Here is a 14,289-nt window from a genome sequence, read left to right on the forward strand (position 1 = left end):
TAAAGCAAATTGCTTTCACACACATGTATACATATATATATACACATATATACACACATATATACACATACACACAAATTTTGGTTTTATAGGTTTATAATTTATGTCATTGTCACTAAAACTGATAATTCTATTCTGGACACATTTAAGTTTTGTTTCACAGGAAAAAAAAAATTGCACAGTCCTTAAAGGGGGGCGTTTTCCCCCACTCTACCATACACATCTAGGCTATGTAAGCAACAGCCGAATTTCCCAACAACTGAAAACAACCACTTAATATAATAAAATATTTGTTATTATTATTATACAACCTTCGCAATTCAAAATGCACCCAACAGTGAAGAAATGTGTGTAATATTCGCATACTTAATTGCGACTGGACATCTTTCTTGCAATTATTAGCATACTGAACTCTGATTGGTCCTTCCTTACACAGCCGCCACTAAACAAGATGCGTGCTGCTGAGTGTCATGACAACGGCTGCGGCATTTCATTTACACAGAAGCAAAGCCGCTTCACATACACATTTCTATCAATTCGTGCCTCGCAAGCACTGCTATTTCCTTCAGGATATGCAAATACAGTCACTTGTGATGTTTTACAAACTCACCCGATGGTGCTGAGCGCCTGTTCCAGGAGCTCCGTCTGCAGAATATTCTGCGGCGGCGTGAAAGCCCCATTAAAATGAGATAAAACCGAGCTACAGAACTGACGCAATGTCTCAAACTGCATTTTCCCTCTTCCTCTCCGCTATCCTGCGTATATTCCCTCTTTCCCTCAGACGAAACTCCTCCAGCGCTCCTCGCCTCGGACGCGCCGCATCTCCAGCGCAACATAAACACGATTCAACTTCCCGATGTATTCTGATCCCGGTGAAGAGTGCGTTTGGATGAGGAGAGCGGACCGACACCGGCTCCCCCGGTCATTATGTTTTGAACTTAAGAGAGAAAACGAACGCGCAGCGTTTCCTAAACGCACCGGAGATCCCTCGTGCCTTTATTTATCCACAGTAATCGCGATAAACATCCATGCAAACGCATGCAAGCGCGTCGCGTCCTCGCGGAGACGCTGCTGTCAGGATTCTCTCTCCCATCTAGCAGCCATCCGCTCTCAGGAGCACCAGAGCAGCACTACACATCCTCCAGCAGCACTACAGCGCATGTGGCGTGGGGAGGAGGGGAGCTTTCTTTCTCCCACATCATTAAGGGTTTTCCGTGGAGAGAGATGCTCTGCACTAAAAGATAACTATTGTGTGTGTGCATACCTGAAGGAATAAGAGCGCTAGAGGAACAGAAAACGCTCTCGTGTGGAGTGCACTGCCCTGAGGACACAAGGAATAAGAGTGCTTTTTAGCATGCATTCTGACCTAAAAAAAAAAAAAATTCTATATTCATTTAAAAGCGAAGCAGGGCCCTTTATGAGAGACATGTTAAAGCCATTAGCAGGATGATGCAACCTAAAATCAAGACTGCATAGTTCTATTAATTTGTGTTTACTGTACATGCATTTGGAAGTATATTATTGACTTTGGGTATAATATAATAAAATATAATATAATATACAACAATTATAATATACAACATATTTTAAAAGACAATTCATTTGTAAAATATAGTAAAATGTTTTTAGTAAAAAAAAAAATTTTTAAATGATAAAAGGATAAACTTCAAAAAAGTGAAAAGATAGATATAAAAGATAGAATGATTTAGGTACATTTAGGTAGACAGACAGACAGACAGATAGAACGAATGATAGACAGAACAATAGATAAATAGATAAATAGAGCGATAGAATGATAGAACGATGAACAGACAGACAGAAAGATTAGATAGATAGATAGATAGATAGATTTAGAACATTCGATAGAACCATTGAACAACAGATAGAACGATAAAATGATCGAATGTTAGAACGATAGTACGATAGATTGAATGATAGATAGATAAACTGATAGAATGATAGAACAACTGATAGACAGAATGATAGATAGACAGAACGACAGAAAGTTAGATAGATAGACAGACAGACAGACAGACAGACAGAGTGAAAACTATCATTAAAGTATTTCTAAAAATCTCTCAAAAAGAGATATAGATGCCCATGCCAAACCTCAAATGCACCAGTTGTTTAAAAATCAGTGTTTAAATCATTAAAATGTTGAATGGTCTATAGAGAGCAGGCAGGTGTGAGATCAGAATGCTGATATTGAATTCCTGCAGGTGCATCTTTCATTCTCTTAATAACTCTCTCAAGACAAAACCTCTACATCACAACATCAGCTCCCACAGCGCTAAACCAAGAGCAAGAAACCTGATTACATCATTCTTAAAGTGAAACTTGTGCTAACCTCTTGAACTATCGACACAATATGCATGTACACAATATACTGTATATTGCAGTACCCGCTGTGACAATAGAAGATCAGCTCTCAACCCTACAAATGACTCATGCATTTTGAATAATTTCAGCTCTAAAACAACCGCTGTTGTTTAACTTAGGTGTCACATTGCATCTAGCTACAATAAAAACACTAACGGATTTTATAGATGGAGAGGGAGGAGATACAAATGCACGAAAACCCGCGAAACCCAGGGAAACATAACGGCTGTAATTAAATCCGAATCCCAGTGTAATTATTATTGTTTCATCTAGCAGTTTCACCCACACTTGCGCCGCGTCTGAGCGTTCTCTCCAATGACACCTCCGAGACCAAGACAAATTAGGCTCTTCCCACATTATTTCAGGATATAAATAGGCTGTCAGCACTTTTTCAGGAGAGAAGAATCAGAGTTAATTTAAACATTCTTTAAGATTAATGGAAGTGCTTTTCAGTGATTTCCTGAGCTCTATTCCTGGACATCAAACTATTTAACACATTCTCTCAGCGAACAGTCAGGCCGTTCTTATCCACTTTGGCAGCAGTTAACCCAAAAATTTCCATGCCACAGAAGTAGGGCCTGAAATGATTAAAAATAATCTATTTATTATTTTTCAACACTCAGAGAAGGTGCTTAACCGTCATAAAATGTTGATTGTCAACCTCGGGAGGTCAAATTAAATATTATATGACCTGTTTTATTTTCTATTCATTTTACATGAGCTTTGCAACCCTTTATGAGTTTTGCAACTGTTTTTACTGTTTTTATTTTTGTGATTCCTCTAGCAATAATAAAATTAAATAGACAAGATGAAGAATTACTTCAGTGGAAGACCATTTCTATGGAAGCTTGTTTCTGCCAGTGAATAAAAAATAAAAAGTTAATTGCGATCTTAATCTCATTTTTTCTCTCACAATTCTGACATTTTTATCCCAATTGCAAGTTTAAATCTTGCAGTTCTGTCTTTTTTTAAGTTTAAGAGTTTACATTGTAAGAAAATAGTCAGCCTTTTTTTCTTCAGAATTAGACTTTATAACTCACAATTGCGAGAAAAAAAGTCAGAATTTTCTCACAGTTCCAACTTTATTTCTTACAATTACGAGTTTATATCTTTTATAAAAGATACACCTATATACACTTTTTTTTTTTTTTTTTTTTTAATTCAGAGGCAGAGACAGGCTTCCATACATTTCTGCCTCAGAGCGCAAAAAAAACATTTTTTTAAATAAAATAAATGAAAAAGTTAATTGCAATTGTATATTTCACATTTTACTATGTATGTGACATTATTTCTTATTTTAAACTCACAATCTTATTTATCTCACAGTTTCCTTCATTTTTACTATGGGCTTCCATATAGAAAGAAAAAGTTTACTCTTTTCCATGCAACAAAATCATACAGTCATCACGTGACTGTAGCAACATTTAAAGGAACAGTTCACCCAAAAATGAAAATCTGCCAAAAATTTACCCTCAGGCCAAACAAGATGCAGATGAGTTTGTTTCATCATCAGAACATATCTGAAAAAAATGTAGCATTACATCACTTGCTCACCAATGGATCCTCTGCAGTGAATGGGTGCCGTCAGAATGAGAGTCCAAACAGCTGATAAAAAACATCACAATAATCCACAACCACAAGTAATCCACACGACTCAAGTCCATCAATTAACGTCTTGTGAAGTGAAAAGCTGTGTGTTTGTAAGAAACATTTTGCCAGTTTGTAACATCAAGTAGATGTTAGCAAATCATTTATGGAGGTGGAGGAATTAACAAAATGCCTCATTTGGCATAAACTCTGAAAGCAGCTGCTCACTTTCAAAAATACAGTACTTGTGTAAAGTCAGGACCAATATAGAACTATAACACTCTCTGTTATACAACACTGAACAAATCTGACACTGCCTCGCTACCATATGGCAGGCACATTTATAACATCTAACCTTTGGGGGTAACACGTTAAGCCAGACAGAAAGTGCAAATGAGCATTTACAGTTTTCGTGACAGAACACGGCATATGAACCGATCCGAACGAAAAGAACAGCACTGCTGTTACAGTAGCTTTTTTATATATTTCACAGCAGAGAGGCGCTCATTTTTTTCTACGGGAAATGTCAGACTACATCCGTTAAAGCAGCTTAAAGCTCACCTGCTGTCCTGAGCCATTCACGGACATCTGCCAGGTAAAGAAGCCAGGGATGAGTAAAGAAACAAATGCATCGCACCAGATAAAATGGCCTCAAACTTTAGGGGTAGGAACCAATACCCAGAGTACACAAGTATGTTAGTACAAGCATTAGTACAAGTTTAAATAGCTGATGGTAAAGAATACACACATGGAAAGCATTTCTGAAATTTAACATTTTTTGGTTTTGAGCAAGTTTTGCAAAGGTGAAGGTTTTGATACCCAGTTAAAACACAAACTGATACATTGGACACTACTGTTCAACAAGAATATGGAATTTAGCAAAGGATTTTTTTCATTTAGCAAGGAAACATTAAATTGATCAAAAGTAAAGACATTTATAAGGTAACAAAATAGTTCAATTTCAAATAAATGTTATTCTTTTGAACTTTCTATTAATCAAAGAACACTCAAAAAAAAAAAAAAAAAAAAAACTTTCATGGTTTCCACAAAAGTATTAAAAGCAGCACAACTCATGTCAACAATGATAATAATAATAAGAAATGTTTCTTGTGCAGCAAATTATTAAAATGATTTCTGAAGGATCATGTGACACTGGAGAATGGAGTAATGATGCTGACAATAAAGCTTTGCGATCAGAGAAATAAATACATTTTAATATATTTTAACACCGAAAACATTTTCAATTGTAATATTATTTCACAATATTACTGTTTTTACTGCAGACTTTTTCAAAAACATAAAAATTACTGTCCCCAAACATGCTGTCTTAAAAACAAGCATACCAAAAAATATCCATCATGTACACAGACCAACAATTAAGTGACGACAGAACTCGTTCCAGTTTACTCGTCTAAAATATGCAATTTTCATTTCAAGTGTTTGTCATTCAAATGTGCTCATGTCAACATAACACACACTAACGGCAGGTGAGATCAGCCCCATCCCTGTGGCACATGGCCCAACTTTCCTCTCCTCCACAGGAATTCAGGAATGGAAAATCAAACCAACACACAGCGGCCGCCACGGATTCAAGGGAGCAGTCATCTGTTTCTACAGAGACATCTCTCCAGGACTGACCCCTAACCCCTGAGCAGTGAAGCTGATACGGACATCCCAGCAAAAGAGGGAGAGCATTTGATACCAGGGCTCAGAGAGACACTGCCACTGTGTGGTATACGACAGAATCACACTCACTGCTCACACGGCATTAGCAACAAATTAGCAATGGTAAACAGCAGAAAAGCAGATGAAACCTGAACGAATGCATTGTGTGCTCCATCTGTTGTTATCCCAGCTTCAGTTTCACATAACCCAGGCTGAGGTCTATATATGCATGTGTAGTTTAATGCAGCTACTTTTCATACATGGTTAATTTCATTTTAGATAATTTATCAAAAATTCAAATAAATAAATAAATAATAATAATAATAATAAAAACACCATGGCATTTGTGCCTCTAAAACCTTCAAAAAGGTATGCAGCACTTAAGTGTACTGTTTTCATGCAATTTGCTTTTTGAGTTTAAATTTTTCCATTTCAACTATTAATAAATATATTCTGAAATTTTATCTTAAGCATCATCTTGTAACATCCTAGAAACTACCCAAACCACCAAAGCAACCATCTAGCAATTTCCTAACAACCACCCAGAACGCCTTATCAACACCCTAGTAACCACCCAGAAAACCCAAGCAACTGCCATAACAATCACTTAGCACAGCAATCATCCAAAACACCATAGCAGTGTCTTAGCAACTACTCAAACCACCATATCAGCCACCTAGCAACATCCTAGCAACCACCCAGAACAACTTAGCAACATTCTACTAGTAACCACCCAGAAAAAAACAAGCAACAGCCTAGCAGCACCATGGCAACCACTCAACCTAGAAAACACACAAAAAACCCAAGTTGCCACCATGGCAACTACCTAGCAGTGTCCTAGCAACCACTCAGAACACCTTAGCAGCTGGTTAGAAACACCCTAGTAACCACACAGAACACCCAAGCAACTGCCTAGCAGCACCATACCAGCCACTTATTCTAGCAACCACCAAGAATACTCTAGCAACCATTTAAGAATGTACAGGCAACTATCCAGTACAGCCTAGCAACCCCTTAGTAACCTCCTAGCAACCACTGAGAACCCCTAACAATGTCCTTGCAACTATCCAAACCACAATAACAACCAACTAGCAATTTCTTAGAAACTGCATAGCAACACCCTAGTTACAACCCATGAAAACCAAGTAATTGCCTAGCAGCAACATAGTAATCACTTAGCCCAGCAACCACCAAGAATACCCTAGCAACCATTTAAGAATGTATTAGAAACATTCTAGCAGCTGCTTAGTAACAACCTAGCAACTACCCAGAAATTGCAAACATCTCGGAAAAAAATGGTTTCTTAAAGTAGCATGAATAACTTGAAGAGTGCTGCTGATCACAACGAATAATGATTTCTAAACACAAGATTATTGCAAGTTCAAAAGTTTCAACATCTTAGCATGCTAAAATTCACATTAACACATTTCATGTGCACTCACCTGTTGCTCAGAGGGTCGTTAGGCTTCAGACCGGAGTCGTTGTTGAGGGACGCCTGTCGCGGGAGTCCTAGAGCTCGGCTACGGTCCCCTGGAGGACCCTGGTACAGCAGTGGGGCTTCCTGCAGTTTGGCCTTCTTCTCCTGCGGAGCCTCTTCGTGGCGGCAGCGAGGGTCACTCGCACCTGAGGGAAGGGCGCCCCCTGGGCTGCTGTAGAACCAGGCCCCTGACTTGGTGAGGATTTCTTGTTGTTTTCGGCACAGATTGCATACCCACATCACCTGACGATTAGAGAACAGGAAGTTAGAATCAAAGAAGAACACAAGACAGAGATCAAATCCCCAAATGAGATGAATGAAAACTTGCTGTTGTGGGAGAAGCGATTTGTAGAGTTAAATCAGTCATTTCTGTGTCAACTGTGAAGCCAGAGTGAATATTGGGATATTTGTCCTGAACCTCACACGCAGGTCCCACAACAAACAGGTTCAAGAAACTGTGATGCTGGTGCAGCTGACAAACAAAACTGCCAAAGTACATGTGAGAGGAAATGATGAATGCTCAACCAATGGCATGAGTTTGGGGGAGGAGCTACCTGGTTTGTCTGACTAATAGAGCGCTGCAGGGATGAAGTATTTTTGTAGGCCAAAGCCCGTAAAGGAGTTATTATTTAAGCACGGCTTCACTGTCATGAAGTCAATGTTTTTTTTCTGAATGGGTTAAAGGCTTGAAATAAGGTCTGTGGTTAACACAAGCTCAAGATATTTTCACATTTTATTCTATGACATAAAAGACATCCTTGCAGTGTTGCCAAGTCTGTTTTCCAGAGGAATTGGGCTACTTTTATACTGTTGGTGAGGGTTGTTTTTTTAGTCTGCGGGTCGAAACAAAACCCACCACCCCCAGAACAAGGTTTTGACCCCCTGAACGTGATTTTGGAGCGATTTTGATAGCCATTTTTCCCCAGAATGCGATTGGGCTAGTTTTGAATACCAATTAAGCTGGTTAAGCTGGCAACCCAAACCCCGTGTTAGATATATTTTAAAGCTTTTACTTGTCTAGAAAAAGGCATGCTAACAAGTTCCTAAATGGGACTATAGAGGTAGTTGGGGACATTAAAGGTTATAACACTGAATAAGAAAGCACATCTACTCACTAGTCCACTTTTACAGCCACAGTGTGTTTAGTAGCGCACTCTTGCAAACCACTCTAACTCAAACTTTAAGGGAAAATTATTTTAAATAAAAAAACTAAGAGAGTTGTCAGAAGCTTAATGGTGGTGGTGTTGAAGTGAAGCGACCGCAATGAAGACAATTGACATAAATTTAGCTTTTTATTTCTGGCAAATGTATTTAGACTTAAAAGTATTTAGACAAAAGTTGTGTTAAATGATAGCAAAACATGTAAGAATCAAACTTTTGTTAGTCACAGAGCTTATTTTCTGTATTAATTCAAAAGCCAATGGAAAAATCCTATTGGGTTTTTGTCGAGGGAACCAGGGTGATGCTACCTTCTGGTCTGGCCTACAAAAATACGTCATCACTGCTGATGTGGAGCGGGGTGGAAATGAGGAAGGTGTTTAGAAACCTGTTTGGAAACAATTAGTAGTCATTTTTGCATCAAGCATCACTATTATTACTGTACTCAGGTCTTTACAACCTCTCAAATCTTCTGCTTCAGCAATCCTGAACATCTCCTATCAACGAGGGCACAGCCTGACCTTGTTATCTGCCCAGCAGAAATGCACTTAGCAGGCGGTTGGCATCCAAGCTGCCATCCAGTTTGCTGGTGGTAATTAAACATGATCTGAGTCTCACCCGCACACACAGGCTTTCAATCATCCAGCCTGAATACATAACGCCACATCGGCTCCCAGAAATGATGCATCTCACACAAAAAAATGAACTTTTTTTCCAATTTTCCAAAACTGTTCCTTGTGTAAAGCTGTGGTATGGCTGGCAATATAACACAAATCGTACTGTATGAACTACTGCAATGGTGCTTTTTTGGAAGCTGACAGCCCCTGGTCAGCATTCATTCACTTTGATTCAATGGAAAGAGCAGCTCTTCAGAAGAAGGTGAGCATCACAATAAGTGAATAATGACAGAATTTTTCCTGTATTATCCAAACAAAAGAGCTTACAGTTTATCCAAATCCAATAATTGTTAGGAAACTTGAAAAGTTGTATATGAGCTGCCCTATCATACAATAAAGTGAAAAGGTCACATCTTTCAAGTGGTTTTTGATAAGATCACAGTGAGCAATTGCACTGGGAGCGGCTCTGAGACATACCGCAGATGGATGTTAGTGTTATTGTGATGAATGTTTGGTCAGTCAGCGATAGACAAATGAAAAGATGTGTGCAGTGAAAAATTGATAAAGTGCTGAGTGAGCTGTCATTGGTGTCAAATGGCAGGGGACCTTTCTGGGTGAATCTCATGAAGCCCGTCAAGAACATGTTCAGGTCATGTTTCACCCAAAAAAACTAAATAAATAACTAAGCAATCGCAGCTAATGCTGACGTAAAAAAAAAATTGTATTACAGTATTTTTATTAATAAGAATCTAATGAAAACTACAATTAAGAATAACAAATTGTATAATAATAATAATAATAATAATAATGCATCATAACATCACTTCTAAGGACCTAAAACGAATTTAAGTGAGCTTTATATTGAACAAAGCCAATAATGCTCACAATGCTTATTTCTTCGAATGAATGAAAGAATAAATTAATTACATTTTTTTTTAATCAATGCGAGATTTGCAAATAGGAAGACATACGATTTGATTAAGCATCTGATCTGACTACCTCTGTGAGGTACTGTATGTAAAACATAAATAACGTCAATATGAAACTTGCACATTACTGTATCAAACAGCATAACCGGAGAGGCTGTCCTGGGCAGCTGAATATTTTATAGATGTTTGATAAAAGTGAGGATGTTCATGATGAGAGGAGTGTTATCATTCACCAGCTTAAACGCCGCCTGCAGGTGGAACATGAATATTTAATGCGCTTCTATATTTAGAGCCCAGCAGCTCGTAATAGACTAGATGCATATTCATAGGTTTTATTTTCTCTGAACTTAAAAAGGACCAATTAAACAAAGTGTTAATTACGCAGTGACAGAATCAAAAATAGACAGATCTCTAAGAGGAAGAGAGTATATGCAGCTCAGTCCTCTAGGAGTATGTCACTTTGTTGAAAATATCTTTATTATTAGCCAAATTATTGTGCAAATTAAGGTTTTAAAATTCAAGCTGTTTACATTATGAGATCCATAAATATCAAGCTGCTATTAAAAGAGTGATAGTGAATCATTATGTTCTTATTTTCTAGATTTGTTCTTTTAATGACAAACAGGTTCCCAAATAACAATATGCAGCTTTTTCCATTGCCTGAATCTCAATAACACAGTAAAAGCTTAATTATATAATCATTGCTGCCATGCTTACCCATGTCGGCTGTGTATTGTTTGGTCCAAATGGATAAAACTGATGTTCAATAACTGAAATCAAAACTCACGGACAGCTCCGCACAGTTTCATATGCCAAAGTCCTGCGTAACGGGTGACCTTTTAGAGTTGGGGATCAAATGCTCCTTCTGCTGTCAAGATTGTGCTTCAGTTCAGATTTTGCAGAAAAAAGCGGAAAAAAATTAACCCTGAAATTGATCCAAGTTGTCAAAAAATATAAGCAGCGGAATAAAAGCAATTGCTCATGCAGGAAGATGATACAGAGCGATCAGAGCAGCACGTAATCATGTTTTTGCCACCGAGCATCACTAACACGGGTCTCATTACCGATGCATGTGAGCGCGCAACTCCACCGGGGCTGAGTTCGACTCATTACACATGCACAACGCTCACTAACTCTCTTCAAAGGATGCTGATTAAGACAGAAACACTAACTTCAACATCAAGATATGTTAAATCACTGATGTGCATCAGATATTATGCTTGCAAAATCAATCACATTATATGAGTCAAAATCTTCTAAGGGGTAATAATGGAACAACAGCTTTAAAGTGATTTTTCTCTATTATTAACAATAGGATCTGTATTTTCATGGGTTAAAATAAAAGATTTTTGTCGTAAGAAACTTCATGCCTCAAAACCACTCCTTTTCTGGTTTTCAAAAGTCAACAAATGTGCGACAACTGAATGTAACATTTTTGACAAGCCAAACATGTAAGTCTTTCAAATCCACATCATTCGTCTATCCATCTTGCGCATCTATGTCTGTCAAAAAATTGTATTTACCCAATACGTAATAATTTGCTCTTCGCTGAAATTGACAGGTGATTTTTATCAAATGTAGTTTGATCACTGTCTTCTCAGTTGTTTAAAAGATTAAGGCAACTATCAAAGTTTGATCAAATGCTGTTTAATTTAAAAAATGTTTTAATGATTTGTTATATTAAATTAAGCCTTTGTATTTTTTAAAGGGATAGTTCACCCAAAAATTAAAATTGCCCCATGATTTACTCACCCTCAAGCCATGCTAGGTGTATCAGAGTTATATTAAAATGTTTAAAAATGTAAAAACCGTAATCTCTAGCTTCTGCTAACTCCGGTAACTCTGCGTAAGCTCCGGTGAGAGTATGCTAGTCTCACAAGAACCAAGTTTTGTTTACAGCAAAGGAAACCAGTCTCCTCTTGACTTATATTGAAATCCTTCGACATTTCTCTGTACTACTAATTCGTGAACGTTTTTTTGTTTTGCTCTCTCCTCTGCGCTTCCTCATTTGTCACTTCTCACCGGAACGCACATATGACAGTTAACGGAAGCTAGAGTGTGTTATTCCAAGAATTCTGAATCCATTTCGACAGCTTTTGCCTTAAATTTCCCTCAAATTTTAGAGGAATAATCTAAAATGTAAGATATTATTTACTGAAAACCTCTTCACTGCATCATTCCACATGCAATACCGTTCAAGGAAAGTACAATTTTTTTATGTTTTTGAAACTTATGCTCACCAAAGCTGTATTTATTTGACCAAAAATACAGCATAAACTGTAATATTATCACAATATCTGTTTCCCATTTACATATGTGACCCTGGACCACAAAACCAGTCTTAAGTCGCTGGGGTATATTTGTAGCAATAGCCAAAAATACATACATCAAAATTATAGATTTTTTTTTATGCCAAAAATCATTAGGATATTAAGTAAAGATCATGTTCCATGAAGATATTTTGTAAATGTCCTACTGTAAATATATTAAAACTTAATTTTTGATTAGTAATATGCATTGCTAAGAACTTCATTTGGACAAATTTAAAGGCGATTTTCTCAATATTTTGATTTTTTTTGCACCCTCAGATTCCAGATTTTCAAATAGTTGTATCTCAGCCAAATATTGTCCTATCCTAACAAACCATACATCAATGGAAAGATTATTTATTCAGATTTCAGATGATGTATAAATCTCAATTTCGAAAAATTGACCCTTATGACTGGTTTTGTGGTCCAGGGTCACATGTTTTAAAAAGTAATTTTTTCATGTGATGGCAAAGCTGAATTTTCAGTAGCAATTACTTCAAGACTTAAAAACAGGCGATGTAGACTATACTTTTTTTTTTTTTTAGTGTTTTATGGTGTTTGTTGGTTTTGTTTTGACCTTTGAGAGCCTGACAATCATGTTGACTATAACTGTCACTGTACAGAAAAGTACCCATTTGTGTTCCACTGAAAAAGACAACAGCATGGAGGTTTGGAACAACATGAGGGTGAGCAAATCACACAATAACTGAAATTTTGGGTTAACTATTCCTTTAAATCTTGCAAAAATCAGTAAAGAAAATAAACATCTAGCGTCTATCTAGATGTCTATACACCCACTAGCTTCAGTGTCAGTGAAAAGCATGAGTGGTGAAATTGGCTCTTTTTCCATCAGCATTTTCTTCTCTTCTCCAAACACTGACAGTTGTGGTGAAAGAGATCCTATTTGAGACAGCATCAATATTTACAGCTCCCGGTGTCTATAACTGTCACTGTACAGAAAAGAGCTGAAAAGATTTCCCATTTGTGTTCCACTGAAAAAGACAACAGCATGGAGGTTTGGAACAACATGAGGGTGAGCAAATCACACAATAACTGAAATTTTGGGTTAACTATTCCTTTAAATCTTGCAAAAATCAGTAAAGAAAATAAACATCTAGCGTCTATCTAGATGTCTATACACCCACTAGCTTCAGTGTCAGTGAAAAGCATGAGTGGTGAAATTGGCTCTTTTTCCATCAGCATTTTCTTCTCTTCTCCAAACACTGACAGTTGTGGTGAAAGAGATCCTATTTGAGACAGCATCAATATTTACAGCTCCCGGTGTCTCGTGCGGTGATGGGAGCTGTCGGACATCACACACTGGAACACGATAGCGCAGCTGAGTCCAGCTCATGAGGCAATGTCTGCGCATTCACTAAGACTGACTGTATATCCATCCAAAATTATCATGATGACGAGGGGAAACGATAGCAGAGAATCTCCCTCCACTGCCACTTACAAAGTTTTACATATGAAGAAACGAATAATACTTTTGACGAATCTGTTTAAAATGATATACAATCACATGATATCAGTGCTATTTCAGTATTATTTATATACTAAGATTTATTAATATTTTGATATTTTGATTAATATTTAAATTTTAGTTTTACTTGATTTTTTATTAAAACTTCATTTAAGTTTTATTAGATTCATTATGTACTCGTTTTTTAATATTTCTATTTAATTTATTTTTTATGTCAGTTTATATAATTTCAGTACTTCAAATAAAGCTCATATTTTATTTCAGTTAGTTGCCAAGTCAACATTTCTAATTTTGTTTAGGTTTTTAATTTTTCATCTAATATTTATATTTGTTTTATTTCAGCTTTATTTCAATTAATGAAAACCGTTTTAGTGGTTTAAGTTTTGTGACAAAGCCATCAATAAATGCATTAAATATAAATTAAATATCCAACATTTTGGAAATGTATATTCTATATTTGTATAAAAATGTCCAAAACTGTCAAATCAACCAGTGAAACAGCAACACAATACTATTTTTGCACCAGCAGAGCAGAATGAAACAAGCGTAAACAACCTTCAGTTTTTCTTTGACCATCAACAACAACTTCTAGGTTTAGATATTAAAGGGGTCATATGATGTTGCTGAAAGAACATTATTTTGTGTATTTGGTGTAATGAAATGTGTTTATTCGGTTTAAGGT

General features: G+C 36.8%; 1 protein-coding gene across 15 annotated transcripts in view; it reads right to left on the reverse strand.

Moving 5' to 3' along the window:
- Positions 1–14,289, reverse strand: part of rims2a (regulating synaptic membrane exocytosis 2a) — a 182,726-nt gene that overhangs the window by 130,809 nt on the left and 37,628 nt on the right. For 13 of the 15 annotated variants that reach the window (XM_016483405.1, XM_016483386.1, XM_016483365.1 and 10 more), the window contains exon 4: positions 7,074–7,351. In XM_016483405.1, the coding sequence (XP_016338891.1) occupies positions 7,074–7,351 (278 nt within the window). Of the gene's footprint in view, positions 1–610; positions 1,156–7,073; positions 7,352–14,289 lie in introns of those variants that run through there. The other 2 variants (XM_016483456.1, XM_016483493.1) reach the window with 1 other exon arrangement.

Source organism: Sinocyclocheilus anshuiensis, unplaced genomic scaffold (genome assembly GCF_001515605.1).
Source record: "Sinocyclocheilus anshuiensis isolate Anshui unplaced genomic scaffold, SAMN03320099.WGS_v1.1 scaffold389, whole genome shotgun sequence".
NCBI lineage: Eukaryota > Metazoa > Chordata > Actinopteri > Cypriniformes > Cyprinidae > Sinocyclocheilus > Sinocyclocheilus anshuiensis.